The 17,892-nt window shown below is 28.9% G+C and overlaps 1 protein-coding gene across 4 annotated transcripts in view; it reads left to right on the top strand.

Annotated features, from left to right (window-relative positions):
- LOC136983944 (zinc finger protein ZFAT-like) overlaps window positions 1-12,431 on the top strand; it is a 50,142-nt gene extending 37,711 nt beyond the window's left edge. For all 4 annotated transcript variants that reach the window (XM_067280834.1, XM_067280831.1, XM_067280833.1 and 1 more), the window contains 7 exons: window positions 21-248; window positions 5,602-5,826; window positions 5,895-6,175; window positions 6,280-6,436; window positions 6,507-6,659; window positions 11,471-11,671; window positions 11,753-12,431. In XM_067280834.1, the coding sequence (XP_067136935.1) occupies window positions 21-248; window positions 5,602-5,826; window positions 5,895-6,175; window positions 6,280-6,436; window positions 6,507-6,659; window positions 11,471-11,671; window positions 11,753-12,136 (1,629 nt within the window). In that variant the 3' untranslated portion in view covers window positions 12,137-12,431. The remainder of the gene's footprint in view (window positions 1-20; window positions 249-5,601; window positions 5,827-5,894; window positions 6,176-6,279; window positions 6,437-6,506; window positions 6,660-11,470; window positions 11,672-11,752) is intronic.
- Window positions 12,432-17,892: the final 5,461 nt, after the last annotated feature.

The following is a 17,892-nucleotide window of genomic DNA, read 5'->3' as shown; positions in this document are numbered from 1 at the left end:
ATATATATATTTTTTGATAGGAAACAAGTCAATCTACCCTGACTAACTATAGTCCAATTGTTTCTTTAAATTATAAATCTTTAACAGTTGAATTATATAAAAAAATACAAGAGACTTTTGGAACTGTTGAATGTGAATATTGTGGTAGACTCTTTCATACCTATATTGACTTGGAACCTCATTTAATGACACATTCAGAAAATAAGCCTTATAAATGTGATAAATGTCCTTATACTGCTGCTTCAAAGGTAAGTTTAACAAATAGCTTAAATAAGTATTACAGTTTTAATATTCTGTTAATATTTCATAAAATATATTATTTTAAATTTCATAATAACTACATTAAACAAAAAATTATCCAATTATAATTTTAACAGTGTAATTATCTCTTGGGTAATAATAGTTTAGTTTATTCATGTTATAGTTTCTAATACATTGTGATGTAATCAACTTTTCAGAAATTTATTAGGCATAAAAGGCACAAAATTATGGGAGGATAAGGGGAGGGTTATGGGAAATTATGGTAGGATAAGGCACAAAATTATGGAAATGGCATTAGCTTAGAGATAATTAATTCTGTTGTACAGTTTTATTATTCAAAGTTATTAAATTTTTATGTGTGTAAACTACCAATAAAAAACTGTAAATTGATAGTTGATAAGGTATGTATAAAACAGCATTTATTCAAATATTGGTTATAGCTAGATATAAATAATTTTTGTTGAATTTTATTGGCTAGTAAATAAATTTAGTGTTAAACTAATAAGTTTTCATTAAAGATCCAAAAAAGTTAGTTACAAATAAGGTTAATTATGTTGTTGTAGCTATATACAGTAGAACATCGATTATCCAAATGTCGATCAACCAAAACGTCAATAACTGAAAGCTTTCCAGTCGGACTGTGTTGGGATGTGTGTTGTGCTGAATCGAATGTTTTTGATACTAGATTAACTTCTAAAGTACAGTCAAACCTGTTTTTATGCGCTCCTTTTATGTGCGATTTTTATTTGTGCGATTTTTTTAATGCGAATTTTTAATTTGTGCGGTATAGTTGGCGACTAGTCTCGTGCGATTCGTCATGTCTTACGTTGACTTATTATAGCTAAATAAACTTATTATAGCATAAATGCACTTATTATAGTAATATTATTGCATGAATATGCGAAAAATGAAATAATTTACTTTTTAAGTCAACAAAACACCACCTGGACAAAAATATGTAAAACAGACGATAGACCAGACGATGCAGTCAAGTGCTGACATCTGTTGTCAATAAATTCTATTTCGTACGGTTTTGAGTTATTTTCTATGTGAGACTTTTTTTATGCGGTCCCTGTTGACCGCATAAAAAAATTATTTTTTTAATTGTGTTGCGAAAACTATTATTTACAGCCATTCGTGAAGTTTCGTGAGATTTTTTTTAATGCGGTCCCTATCCCCCGCATAAAAACAGGTTTGACTGTATAATTTTTTTCGTTTTTATATTTTTCAATATATTTATTTTGTTTGTACAAAATAAAGAAATAATTTTTAATAATACAATAGCCACGATTATTATTAAAAAAATTTTCATTAGGCTTAACATCAACGAAAATTCAACACGCAGCAGAGAAAAATTTCAACATGGGATATACTATATTAATAATGTATTTTTTCACACATAATTGGTTATCCGAAAAATTGATTTTCCGAACAACCCCAGTCCTCAATTGATTCAGATAATTGACACTCTACTGTAATGTTAAATATTAAATAATTTATTGAATTTGTAATTTAAAATCCAGAAAAACATCTGAAATAAATTTAAACTTATAACTCATTTATTTAATGTATGAGCATATTGTCAGTTATGAAATTATGCCTATAATATAAATGTTATCTAATATCATGTATATCTGAAAAGATTTTGACACTACAATATCTAACTACAGTATGTGGTTTCTGCTAAATAATGAATTTGATACTCTAATTACCTTTGAATGTGCTTAATAATCCAGACAGTTTGACAAAAAATTACCAGTATTATTTTTAACAAATTAAATTTCAATGATTATTATTTTAATAAATTCATTAAATGTAAAGAAAATAAGCTGTGATAAGACAATATGCAATTGATTAAAAATATCTTGAAAGAAACACAAAATTAAAATAGTTATTCACTTGAATTTTTTTAATATTTTATTTTATAAACTATGCTTACTAACTGAAACTATTGATGGCTTATAAATCATTAAGTTGGATGTCTTTTTATGAGGTATTACAAATAAACTGAACTAGTCTCATAATTCAGGAATGATTAAAAGTGAAAGGATCAGACTAATTATGGCCAAATGAGACAAGGGAACTATATATGTCCAAAAATTGGTAAGTGTATGTCTTGACCTTGGGTAATGGGGTCCTGTAGGAGGGTTTCTCACCAAGTTCAGTGGTACGTGGAGTCAAATATGGCACCATCAAAAAGTGTGAAAATCCAAACAATGTTTACTCTGGGGTAATTTTTAATAACTTGCTTCATTGTCAGGTAATGTAAACATAAACATGCAAATACATAACCAAACGATTGCTTTAAATAATTGGGCTATAAATCCACTAATTTAATGATTAATACTAAGTAATTTGCTACTAGAGGTAGATGTTAAGTGTCTCATCTTTTATCTAAATTAAGGCAATCATTTGGTTGTATTAATATGTATGTTGGGCTTCAGGATATTTGATATACATAAATATGGTCAGAAAGACAGGCAGGCAAGCATGTAAACATGCAAATGTCATTATCATCTGTGTTTAGAGCTCTGTGCTGTTAAAGTTGACTGTAATGCACATCACTGCAATATGATCAACTTTAACAGCAAAGAGCTGTAAGCACATGTGCTAAAGGCAATTGTGCCTGTTCACATGCTTGCCTTGCCTGCCTTTCTGACTTACACGAACTTTGATGAGAAATGCTCTAAATGACCTGATAACTTGGAGGTCTCCATGTGTTGGAGATCTTTAAGTTATGAGGTAATTTAGAGTGTCCAAATGTTAACAAGCTTATTGCACCTTGTTTGGCATAATTACTCCAATTCTCCTATTTTTAGTCATTTCCTAGTTATGGGACTGGATCATTTTATTTAACACCTATGTATATATAAAGGCAGAATTCAAGTCTTGTGTGTATGTGTGTAAATCCAGATTTAATAAATTCATACAGCAATAAATATTCATTATGCATTACAATTATTTAAATATAAATACAGTAGTCACCACTGAACTTAGATCAGGCCACAGTTAACATTCCATCTAATAGATAGGTTTAAAAGAATAGCTTTGATTCATTGAATGTTTTACATAATTTAAAACAAACATACAGTAATTAATCTTTATTTTTGCTAATTATCAACTTGATATCTTGCAAGTTTAACAAAATTGAACCAGTCAAACTTGAATCACAGGCATCAAAAAACATTACGTTTTGGCATGCTGTTGACTAGGTGTTCACATTCATCTGCCATTATGGAATTCCAGATAGGATGGAAACCTTTAGTCCTTTAACTGTCTGAGGGCATGTTTTTCACAGACTTCTCTTCATAATGTTCCATACATTCTCAATTGGTGAAAGATTTGGGTTGTTGGATGGCCAAGAAAGAACTTTTAAGTTCTTTTCTGCAAGCCACTGTTTTGTTTTTCTGCTTGTATGACATGTGGCCCCATTCTGCTGGAAAATGCAGGTTCTATTTGGATATAGCTTTGCTATGGACAGAAGTAAACACTGTTGTAGAATGTTAATGTATTGCTCTGAAGCAAGTGTTCCATCAACAAATGTCAACTGACCCATACCACTGGCATTCATACACTCCCAAACCATGACACTGGCAGGAAACTTCACTGACGAGTGGTTTAACTATGATGGATCATTAGCTTCATTGGCAAATCGAATGACAAATTTGCTTTTATCTGTTGCTGATAATTCAAATTTTGATTCATCAAACCACAGAATTTCATGCCACTTTTGTTGAGACCAGGAAAGATGTTCTTTGGCCCACTGTACCTGTTTTTTTCTTTTGATGTGCTGTTAACAAAGATTTTTCACGTGCTGCATAGAACCAGAAATGCATTTCTTGCAGTCTCCTGCATGCAGTCAAAACAGATACATTCTTTCCAGTTGTATCATTCCATATTGTGGTTACATCAAATGCTGTGGCAAGGCAGTTGTTTTTTTATGATTCTTTTCAAACTCCTATCATCAACTTTTGAAGTTTTTTGCTGATGTCCAGCAGCTTTGTTAGGGTATAACATGGCCGTGGGTTAGTGTAATGAACAATAATCTGGTCTACTGTTGTCTTGCTTAGCATTAGCTCTTTACTAATAGCTCTCTCAGACATGCCACGACTATGTTTAGCAATGATAGCATTCCTTAAATCTTCTGAAACAGTCTTTTCCTCTGGCCATTGTAGACAAAATGCAAAGGTTTGTAAATAAAACTAAAAAAACACTTTATATCATTCACAGGATCACTACAGGCTAAAATGAGGACAAAATAATCTAAAGTAAAGCTAAAATAATCAATTGTTTCAGAAATACTGAATTGTAACATTATTTAAATGCAAATTATCAGCTGGTCTATGTTCATTGACAGGGGTGATGCAGCAGTCTGTGTTTTGATGCCTGTGACTCAAGTTTGACTGACTCAATTTTGTTAAACCTGCAAGATATCAAGTTGATATTTAGCAAAAATAAAGATTAATTACTATATATATTTGTTTTAAATTATGTAAAACATTCATGCAATGAATCAAAGTTACTTTATTTTAAACTTATCTGTTGGATGGCATGTTAACTGAGGCCTTGTCTAAGTTCAGTGGTGATTACTGTATGTATTTTTTGACATTTATAAGAAATTGTTTATTTTATATAAGTTAATATTGCAATCTTAAATCAATCTCCATATGAACTTTATAAGTTAAAGTAACAAACTATTTTTTTGCAGAACAACCCAAGGAAACTTCTCGGGTTGGCCTCCAGAAAGTAGTTTATTACTTTAACACATTTTTCCAGAATTTTAGTATATTTTCCATTTTCATTTTTATGATTTATATAAAAAATAAAATTTTATTATGTTCTGCACATGCATGTATGAATTATTTAAATTATTTGTCCTAGAATAAGATTTCTTTTAATTTACATTCATTCATTCTTACTCTAGTGTAGATTTGGTTTTATATTATAACTTGAAGATTTTGGTTAATGTTACCCTTGGTGCCAAGATGGCGGCTCATCTCTGATTCCAGCAAGGAAACAGTGGGATGCACATTCTAACCTAACCTAACCTAACCTATTCTAATAAATTACCATAATTATTAGCAACCAAATTATTGGAATAGGTTAGGTTAGGTTCGAACATGCATCCCACTGTTTCCTTGCTGGAATCAGACGAGCCACCATCTTGGCACCAAGGGTTAACATTAACCAAGATTTTAAATTATAAGATTGCTTGAAGTGATGATTAATTATTGATGATTATATTTAAAATTGGTAATATATACTCAATGCATTTTAAAATTTAAAAAATTGTCTTTTCTCATTAACAAAGTTAATTTAATGACATTTTTTCATTATTAGGAAAATCTTAAACGGCATCAAGAAAGCATACATGAAGGTCGTAAATTTTCTTGTGATAAATGTGATTTTGTTGCCTCTTCAAGAACCACTTATTGGCATCATCGGCAAAAACATTTAATAACAGCTCAATGTAATATATGTAATAAACAATTTCCCACAACTCGGATTTTAAAAAATCATGTTTTGTGTAAACATCCAGAAATAGATCAAACAGAACTCCAAAAAGTAAATTAAATAAATATATTTTTTAAAATGCTTTGAAATATAAATTGTTGTAATTGAAACAATTTCAGTTATTAGGCAATAATCATCGTGTAATTGGACGAATTGGTCGATGTTCTTATAAATGTCCTTACTGCAGTCGTGTATTCCATCGTTCGAGTGCCGATCTTCAAAAACATATTTGGATCCACGAAGGCATCAAACCTTTTAAATGTTCTGAATGTTCTCATACTTGCCGCAGTAGAAATAATCTAAAGATTCACATGTTACGACACTCAAATGATAAACCTCATCTGTGTGAAGAATGTGGAAAATCCTACAAGTCAAAAACAGCTTTGAGATGTCATGTTAAGTAAGTATATATAATAATCATTGATTTACTTACATATTTATATAATTTTATTTTTAATTAAAAAAATATATATATATAATAATAATATTGCATTATATTTTCAGATCCCATTTTGTAGATGGAATGTTTCAATGTGATCAATGTGATTATACTGTCAATCAAAAATCTCATTTGAAAAAACACATGGAGAGCCATCAATTATCAAGACGTTATGTCTGTGAACACTGTGATTATTCTTCAAATGGTGCAGGATATATGAGGGTGAGAAATCTTTTTATTCAAAAATTTATTTTTATTACTGAAATTTTCTTATATGCATATTTTATTTCAGGTTCATTACAATCGTAAACATAAAGGTGAAACTTTTATTGAAAAACCAGATTCTTCAGTATCAATAACTGTAGAATCAAGCGAACAAGTTTATAAATGTTTGAGTTGTAAAAGTGTATTTGAGAATATGATTCAAACTAAACAACATCTTAAGGTAATTTTTAAAAAAGCTATTTAGATAATGTTTTAAGATATTTCTTTTATTTAAATATTATTTCATAAAGATAAAAATCATTAGTGTATATTGTAGATAATCTATATACTGAAAACTATATTATCAATAAGCAAACTTTTGTTTGCTTATTGATGATGATAATTGTTTTCTGAATTGTCATGTTTTCTTAAATCAAGTCCCCACAGGCATTGAGGCATTTATCCCAGAGTGTCACTAATGAATTCTTTTGATTGTGTTTAAGACATTCTTGAGTAATGCCTGTGACTTCTGCATCTGATTGAAACTTACAATTTTTCAATGCTTTCTTCAATGAGTTCAAAATTCCAAAAGTTTCAAGATGACTTTTGAAATTGCAAGATTTTTGAGTTGGTCTACAATATACAATATATTAACCAGGTCAGGGCTATATGGGAAAGCCGAACCATCCAGATTGCTATAGATTGCTGGATTGTTATCTTTAACTCCCACATGTACTATGGCATTGTCATGAAGCAATATGATTCCAGATGTGAGTTTATTGGGACACGTGTTCTTGATTTCAGTATACAACTGATCCAGTAATGCATTGTAGTAGTTAGTAGTGACAGAATTGTTAGTCAGTTTAAAGTTTAACAGCAAAAGTACTCTATGGTCAAAAATACTGTCACCATAACCTTGCTGGCAAAAAAAGGTTGCTTTCTTCCATGAAGTGAAGTGCTACTGCATTATCATCACTCTGATCTGATTCATAATGTTGAAACCAGCTTTTGTTTCCCACAATGATCTAGACCAGAAAGTCATTACCTTCTCTTTTGACATTTTTTGAAATATCTTTCTTTGATATAAATTATTATATCATTCAATATGAAGCTAAAATTAGCAATATTTGCTGAATATAATCAGTCACTTTTATTTATAAAAGTATATCATTCAAATGCAACTTGTCTTTGCTTGTGTTTTCTTTGCTTCTTAAAACGTGACTTTAGTTTTTAAATAAGACTTTCTAACATTTTATCATCGAGCCATATTAAAAATGTTTCCCTTCTAAAATTTCCACACTTATTCATTCTCTAAATTTTCATCTCTCTTCACAAAACGTCTTTATTCGTTACTATTATAATCTCTGTAACCAATATCAGTTTTCAAAATTGTGACATTAAATAAACCTTCATTAATAAAGAGGTAATTGTATGGATCTGTCTCAAAATTGAATATTTATACAAAGAAAAGAATTCATTTCATTTGAAAAACTTAAACTTTATATGCAACTAAATTTTTTCTCTTTAAAACTTATAAATTATTCGCAAATTATTCTTGAAGATCTTAAAAATTAATTTATTAAAATAATTAAGAGCAGTCTATTTAGTTTTTGAAATATTCACTAAACTTGAACAAAATTCCAACATAATTCTTTATCTTTATAATTATTAAATTGGATTTTGTATAAATCTATTTAAATAAATTCACATAAATAACACGTGAAAAGGAATTATTGTCATAAGTTAGTTTATAAATATATTTTAGCAAATAAAGTGGAACCTTGGTTAATGAACTTAATCTGTCTCTTGACTGTTCACTAACCGAACTGTTTGTTATCCAAAGCAATTTTTCCCATAGATATTAATGCAAATACAATTTGTCCATTCTAGATCCAGAATTTTTGTAATTTTATTTGTAAAATGGGTTTTCTTTGATGAAAATATAGGAAAATGTTGTATCTCTTTACAGCACCAAATATGTAAACTTAATTTAATAAAATAGCACTGTATATCTGTGGCATGTGGTTACATTTGATGATAGGGAAGCTGTGTTTCCATAAAAATTATAAACAAATACTGGAAATGACAAAATATAAACAGTTTATTTATTTTAATTCTAAAATAGATATATTGACATGAAACAAAGATATAAGAATTTTCTTAGCACAATGTTGCCATTAAGAACATATCACACAGGAAACACTTTCAGTGGAAAAAGGCTGGTTTATTGGTGTGAATGGATATGCATTTTGGGCTTAACACCCCTCTTCAGTCCTATTATTACATATTTATCAGCAAATTGATTACGTTTACAAATTTACAGATTGCATTGAAAAAATTAGGATATGCGTACAATGGTTTATGCAATAAAACTTAATTACCTGAGATAGTGACAGTTAAACCAATATGACTCATGAGAAGATAAATATGTAGTTGAAAAAAGGAGCCAAAAGAATTTTTAGCTCCACACTTATACACATTAGGACAGTATAACGTGTGCTAAAATAAAAAAGTACTGTACATCTCATCAGAATTATTTCACACCCTACAGGTATTCTGTTATTAATTTTATAAAAATTCCACCTTTTAATATATACTTAATTTTAGATTTTAGCTTACCCCTTTTTTATTTTAGCACACATTATACTGTCCTAATGTGTATAAGTGTGGAGCCAAAAGAATTTTTAGCTCCATTTTCCCCTCCTTTTTTCAACTACATGTATATCTTCTCATGAGTCACGTTGGTTTAACTGTCACTATCTCAGGTAATTAAGTTTTATTGTATAAACCATTGTACGCATATCCTAATTTTTCCAATGCACTCTGTAAATTTGTAAACATGTAATAATAGGACTGAAGAGAGGTGTTAAGCCCGAAATGCATATCCATTCACACCAATAAACCAACCTTTTTTTCACTGAAAGTGTTTTGTTATGGTATGTTCTCAACGGCAATATTGTGCTAAGAAAATACATATAATAGAGAACAACAAGCAACCAAGATTTAAAGATATAAGAACTTGTTTGTGAAAATAATCACACAATATGTATTTATATTTTAGAAAATACAAGGGAAGCAGTGTTTCCACAGCTTCCACTGACTGTATGCCACTGCTGTATATACCTTCATTTGTTGTGTAGTAGCAGAGGAGTAGAGATGTACAGAGCTTAATGCTTGGAAGGGGAATCCTCCTCCATAAAAATATTGAGTAGTACTGCATCGAGAGATTCTTTGAATTGAGGTCTCTTTGATGAGGAACAAGAAAGTGGTTTAAAGTTACAGTAGAGCATCGATTATCCAACTTAATTGGGGACCGGGATTGGTCAGATAACCAAAAAGTATGAAAAAATACATTATTAGTATAGTGTATTAGGCCTGGTTTAAATACTAGCCTCCCTTTCATGGTTGAGCCAGTGTTGCCAGCTAAAACATGCAAAAATTTAACAAAAATAATATTAAAGTAGCCAAGACATAACCAAATATTGTAGCGCCACATCACTAGCGGACATTTGAATTTGCCAACTAGAACGCGGTCGGTTAACCGATGTGACGGTTGATCTGGGGTCGGATAATCAATGCTCTACTGTAATTGTCTTACTCTTAATCAAAATTTTCTAAAATGTGATATAGCATTGTCGTTCACTAAATTAATGGCCTTGTTAGTCACAACTTTGTTAGGGTGGTGCTTCTTGATAAATCCTGCACATCATTCCATTTTCTGCAAATTTCCTTGATCTCAGCACTGGTGATTTCTTCCCTAACCTTCTCTTCCCTTCCTCTGACAAATGCTCTTCTTGTAAGACTTTCACCTGTTCTTCCTGTAAGGCAACCAGCTTTTCTGTGGTTAGTTCATTTTGATGGTCCTTCAACTCCACAGCTGCATCATTGACCTCTATTTACAAACTTTTGCCAATAAACAATTTCATGCACTACATCAGAAGAGCTCTCTACTACAAATCTCTCAAAGTTTTGCTCTGGGACACAAGTTGATCAAATTTCCTTCAGGCCAACATGTTTACATCTTTGTTTTGATATCACATTCACTCTTTTAGCCACTTCAGTAGCCTTAAATGCTTCTTTGTTTTTAATAATCATAGAGATAGTTGATTTTGCCACATTATATTCTTTAGCAATGTCAGAAATGCTAATGCCATTCTCATGTTTTGCAATAATTTCTTTCTTTAATGTTACACTAAAATGTTTTCTATTGCCACTGTCACTTTTCTCTTTCTTGGGTGCCATATTAATTAAATATATAAATCACAAAAGTGAAAAAAGAAGTTTAACACAAACACTTGGAAAAGCAATGTTTACTTTGTACATGCCTAACAACAACAACTAAAATTTCACACAAAAAACTGTTGTGTTCATTATCCGAATTTTGTCTGTTATCTGAGACAAAATTTTTAAAAAGTTTGTTAACCGATTTGGTTGTTAACTAGGGTGTTCATTAACAGAGGTTCCACTGTATTTAGTTTTAGATATCTACTATATAAAGTTGAAAAAATGGGCATTTTCTGTTATGGTATGCCAAAAATGGCCACTAGGAGCTCCCCTAGCTATTATTTAAATCAACAATATAAATTATTTTATATTTTTACAATATAATTCAGTATATTATTATTTTTATTTGTAATAGGAATTTATTATTGACATGAATTTTTTATTTATACCACGGAATGACACCGCTGCTGCTACTGAAAAAATGGGCAGTCTGTGTTGGCGTATCAAGTGCCAGCAAAGCATAGTGGCAAAGCTAGGAATTGCCAGAGTCTGTGTGCATGCCCCGATGCCTGCATTGGGCCTTTCAACTGGCTATAATATAGAAAGATTAGAAGTACGAAATAATCTATAATCTTAACCTTTGTTGTTATTTTTTGCCCAGGCAACGCCGGGCTCATCTGCTAGTTTTATAATAAACTGTTTATTATAGTACAGTATTCAAGATTAGTTATTATATTGAATACTTGTGATTACATGGCTATAACTTATGTCATTATAGAAATTTTTATTTATTTATTGATTTAAAAAAATACTTTTTATATTATAAAGGATAAACACGGTATATCAGCAGATAAATTAGATTCTACTTTACAAGAATCTGCAATTGATTCAGCAGGGGGAATTATTACAGATGAAAATACAAGATTTGAGACAGATACAGTCATGATGGACAATATACAAGAACCTATTGAAATGATAGAATTACAAGATAATAATATTGCTAATTCTGTAATATCCACAACACTTCAAGTAAGTTTTAATTTAAAATACTAACATGTGTAAATATATATATGTATAAAAAAGAAGTAATAACTTTTATTTCTAAAATAGGGAGTGCAGCTAGCAAATTTAACTGAAGGTGAGATGGATGAAAAAACTGTCAGTGCTGTCAATCTCATTCAACAAATTATTGAACAGGGAGCTTTAGAATCACAAGTTACTCTTCATTCTGTTGATGGACAGTCTCTTGTTGCTGTAAATCCTGGAACAATTATAGTTCAAGATGGACAGGAACTCGTTTTAAATGGAACTAATTTAGACGAACAGTATGTTATTCAGTACGTGACTGATTCTGCAACAACGTCTACCGATGCAGAAATTCACATTCAATCTTGTGAAGAAGTGCAAATGTATAAAGATTTTGATAATCAAATTGAAGTTCAATATTCAAATACAGAAGAAGAGCAAAATATTATTGAACAAGGAAATACGTAATTTAAAAAACTTTATTTATTAATGTTTCTAGAGAAAAAATAAGTTAAAAGTTGTTACTGTACTTAAAATAAATGTATTTAGTTTGTATAGTTTTGTAAATACATTGAGAATTTTGACTTATTTAATTGAGGATAAAGATTATCCAATATATTCAATATTCACCATTGTGCACAAAGTGTGAATGTTAATTCCATTTCTACATTTTGTAATGTGATTATATGGAAATTCTGTAAATGATTTTATTGAATGTAAATTGTATATTAGAGAATCATAAAATATATCAGTTATAATTATATATTTTTGTATTTTATTATATTGAAAATAAGTTATATACATTCAATTTTGTTAAATGATATACAAATTATAATGAATATATATAAAATTCTGAATTCCATTAAAATAGTGGTACAGTATAAACTGCTTGGCATAGAAAAAACATATGTATGATGTTATTTCATTCTTTATGATTTATATCTTCAATATCAGTCTAATTTTAATATTTTACTGAAAGTCTTATAATAATCTCTATTTTTTTTGTTTTTGAGTAGTTTAAATTTTTCTTTATACATTAAATAGGTATCAAGGAAGTAACTATTTTGAATACCTTTCATTTTTGTTTCTTATAAAATCTCATTGTTTCTTTTATTTAAAAAATATATTCAGTAATAAAATTTGTATGTAATAGTATTATATATATGTATGTAGACAGTATGATGTCTATCAAGAATTCATACTATTTTATATTTTGTATCTATTGTTGACATTTTGTTTTATTTATTGTAATTTTTTCAATATACAATATTCTATATAACAGATTCTTTGAATCTGCAATACCACTAATATTTTAGAAATAGTGTTTACTAATAACAAGAAGTATAGAGATAATATATATAAATGCATACTGTGCTCAATAAAAAAAAAATCACTTTTAAATTAATATTTTTCTATCTCAAAATCCAAATAATATAACTTATATTTCCAAAAAGACAACAATTTTGTTCTCAAGTGACTCAGAAACAAATTTAGATTAGTATTTTATATATATATATATTATATATACATATATATGTATATATAATATATATACATGTATATGTACTGTATGTATATTATATATACATATATATACATTATAATATATATATATATATATATATATATACACACTAGAAATTCTCCTGTAAAACATGATGGAATATTTTTTATGAGAAAGTAGAGATTGAAGAATTGAGAAGAGCTTCAAGTTGAGCTTTACATTGTGATTCTGTTTCAGCAGCCCTTGACAAAGCCATTCTCACTCGATGTTGCTCAAGTCAGAATTCATGGCCTTCAGGAGTCTCGGTTCTTATTCTTTTAGATATAGAATTTACCCGACCAATTTTACTTATGTTTTTCCCTAAGCATTTTTTTCGACAAAATAGCGAGTCTTTTTAATTCCACATTGATAAAACAAATGAATTTTATGTACTGTACTGTACATTACATTAGATGAGCAATAACGCTTTCTAAATAACAGGCTTGTTAGATTGTTATTTCTGATTGGATAATAGAAAAATGGAGATTTAAAAAATTTATTATAGAAGTGACACAATGCAGCTGTCATTTTTAAAGTTTAAAATTTACCATTTGCCAAAATATTAAAAATGTAACTTAAGGGAAATTTCCTCATCAAGCATGAATGCCACAGCAATGTAAGTGTGATCACCGATTCAAAATTGATAAAACGTTTATTCTATAGGTAATATTTATGCAAAATAAATAGCTTATACTTTCTGTCAGAACATAAAACGAATATAACCAAAATTTCTTCTGGATTGGACAAAAATTGCAGGAGTTGTAAGGAATTCACACACACACACACACACAAATGACAGTTTTTATACTAGTGTGAGGACCCGAACAGGGGTCGAGAAAAGGGAATGAAATTGGAGATTTCCATTGTTTAATGGAAGTTTTTTTCTGTATTTGAACAATGAAAGAGGCGAATTCGAGAAACACGGCGCCGAGAGAGGAATCAAGTTCTGTCGCGACGATGACCTCTCCCGCGCCCTCCATCGGGTTTTGAATTGGCACCAGGTGACAATGAGAGACCAATGGAGAGGCGACTTGGGGGAGAAACATTATATAACCGCCGTTTTCAAGGACAGTAAGGAGTTCTTGGATGAGCGAGTTTCCTCCCTTGGTGGTGTGTGCTCCCGATACATCAGGAGGAAAGGATCCCTTTCAAACCCAGAGGAAGCATCGTGGATATGTGGTTGTCTAGCCATCTCTAGATCATTGGTTCGCCTAAAGTGAAACCGCCGAAGTACGTGCCATTTGCCCCGGGGCCTATCGTCTTATCGTCGTCCACGTCAAACTACCAGACACCTGAGCACGAACTTTGGACGAACTTTTTTTCGGACAATTATTCTCGTGCGTTATGTGGTTTTACCTCTTTGAACAAGAGTAAATTGTAAGAAAACTTCTATGTTTATTAAACGGTTTTTGATGGACAACCAGTCTCAGTGAGTCATCCACCCCCACATGACCGTCTGATTGCTTGACCGAATTTGCTTTCTTACACTCCTATCGGCAAACCCCACACTAGTAATACCATATACATAAAATTCAGAATTGGTGGTTAATTATTCAACAGCATATATTCTATATTGTAAGTTACAATATTTTATATAAAACAATTAAATGATACTTTCTAAATGAACTGTGGCTAAAATATGACTGTTCAAATTAATTTATATTTAGGTAATTATATTTTCTTGTTTTTTTATTATTATTTAAGTTATAAAACACTAATATTAATTCATATATTTGTTATATTCTTTTACTATTCTCACTTATATGAAATATAAATTTTTAACTCTGTATATTGTGTGATATTATTTTAGTGTAACATTAATTACCATTATTTTTTTTATCAAAAAATCTCAAACTGCTGAGATGGTCTTATTGATTGATTGATCATCAATGATCTATCAATCAATTAGATGATTGTTTAAGGACTTATTATGATAATCAATTATTACTTTTTTTATTTTGATGAAAAGACATGATTCTTAGTTAATTATTTGTATACAGGAATAAATGTAATTTATAATTTTAGAAGTATTGAATGTTTATAAAAGAAATGAAGAGAGAACAAATTTAAAACAGATTGCATCTAAACTATTTATTACAGCTGACACCAGTAATCATAGATACATATAATACCAACAAAATTATGCCCATAAGTGTAATGGTGATGACATCATAACAATAATTTGGTAACATAGTACAATATAATACACATTCATTCCAACGTGAATTGACTACACTATTTAATGCCACAAATCCACTTTAATTTGTTGAAATTTAGCAATATTTTGATACATTCAAACATTCATTCGTTAATTACAATACATTTCAAATATTTCACTTTTGAATCCAGTTTCGTACGAAATTTACTAGCGCTGTTTGACAGTGAAAAGGAACTGACACATCATCTTTGATATACAAAATAAATATAATATATATATATTTTTTTGTGTAATCTGATGAAAACAGGCATTATCCAATAGATTTATTTGTATTATCAGATTCAAAAGAAGAAAAAAAAAGATTTTCATCTGTTTGTTGCAAAAGCTTTGAGGCACTTAGTCTATGTATCTGTTTACAGTGTGTAAAATAGGATGATCAGATTTTGATCAAAAGTATTGTCATAATCACAGTTATTTTTATCAAATTAAAATTATCTTTCGAATATACATACATCCTTCAATAATACATACAGCTAATGGCAAATGCTGCTATAATTTTTGTAAAAAAGTAATTTACATTAAAAAAACATTACCTAAAATTTCCAAAAATCAATAAGGTTAAGGATCATGATTAATAATTAAAAATTAATAGAAATAATTATTATTTTAGTTCAATTCTTTTTGCATAATTTTGTGATAATTTTTAGATATAATGTCATTCAAGGAGATTTATGCATTTAAAAAGCTGATTTTTAAATGTACACAATCATTAGATTTTTGAGTATATACTCAAGATTTTGTTAAATTGGAATTAGTATTTAATCATGATTAATTAGTTTGATAGAATTCATTAATCGAGCTGGATTTCCATTGGGCTATTAATGGCTAATGATACTGCCAGATTCACATCGGTCTATATCATTGATTAGTTTTATGTCATTAGATTTTCATTGTTACTTGGACAACTTCAAATTAATATGTTACAGAATTTCTTAATAGTCAACTCTATATTTTAATATATTTAAATAAAATAACAGTTTCACATTTATTATTATTTATGAACTTTGTACATTTGTTTAACACTTTTTATAAAAATCTGATCATTCTATTTTACTTATTTATTATTAAACAATATTCATTTATACAAATGAATGATATACAATAGTAAAATTAAATAAGATTTAATATTAAATCCATCATAACATTGCATAAGTTGCAATGTATTTAGAGCAAAATTCTTTGCTAATTATGTACATTAAAAATGAATAAATTAACAATAAAAAAACAATTATTTAATCAATCAATCATCAAATTTTAACGAGACCAATTTTATCTAAAAAAAATAATTGAGCTTCATAAATAATTTTACAATTTTATTACATAAGCATAAAATAAGGCTGAGTCAAAATTGTTTGAAGCACTTTATGTCAAATTTGGTAATTAACATATTTTTTTAAAATCATCATTAATCATCATCATTGGCTTAAAGTTTTATTATACTTATAGTAGGTATGGTTTGAATTTTGGAAAACAGAAAGAAGTTTTCAATTGCTTAATAATTTCAATATATTTTTTTATCTAAATTGGATAAATCTAGAATCTAATCTTATTTATTATTTGCATAAAAATGCAAATTCTGGGTTAATTTAATGAATATAACAAATAAATTGAGATCATTACAAATTTAATTATATTATTCTAACTGGTTAAGACTTAGAAAATTTCAGTAATGAATTTTATAGACTCGTTACGAAGTAGGCTTCAAATGAATTTGACTCGTGCTTTATTTTTCCATAAATTTAAAATAGTCAGTTAAACATTTTATTAAAAATCCTACTCCAAATTTAGCACTGATATATGACATAACAAGTATTTTAAAATTTTATCACTGGTGTATTGAACTATACATTTTCAGTTTTCAACAAAAATGCATTATTATATGAGACCGGACTGAAGGATTACTCATTAAATAAGTTTCTGCGTCAATCACGATCACATACACCATATAGTTTATTGTGCTATGTTTGGAATAAGTCATTTTCAGACGCATTATTTACAGTTTTAATTATAATAAATTATTTAAATGGACAATCAAATAAATATTTCTGACATACATAATTTTGGCTAGTTAAAAATCACATTAATTTGAGGTATACTTTTTTAAAATTTGAATGATAATATATTAAAAATTTTAAATGATTTATTGAAAGCAAATATGCATGTATTTACAGTATGAGAGGAATCGAGGGATTCTAAAACTTATGACGACGACTCATATTTAAGTTGACCATCTCAAACCAAGGGTAGGTTAAATTATCAAATGCGTATTGCATATTATTTGCAATATAAATTAATTAATTATTAGCAAAAAAATCAATCTTTTTATACTATTTTTGCAATATTTGGATTTAATTTTATATTTTCAATCATATTTTAGTTTAGTACTCATTACGTTATACTTGGATATGGCAGTGAATCATTTGAGATCTAACTATCAACAATATGATCTGATTCATTAATGGA

The sequence above is a fragment of the Centruroides vittatus genome, unplaced genomic scaffold, assembly GCF_030686945.1.
Source record: "Centruroides vittatus isolate TY-2023 unplaced genomic scaffold, ASM3068694v2 contig_898, whole genome shotgun sequence".
Classification (NCBI taxonomy): Eukaryota; Metazoa; Arthropoda; class Arachnida; order Scorpiones; family Buthidae; genus Centruroides; species Centruroides vittatus.
This window is presented reverse-complemented; position numbering and strand designations above follow the sequence as displayed.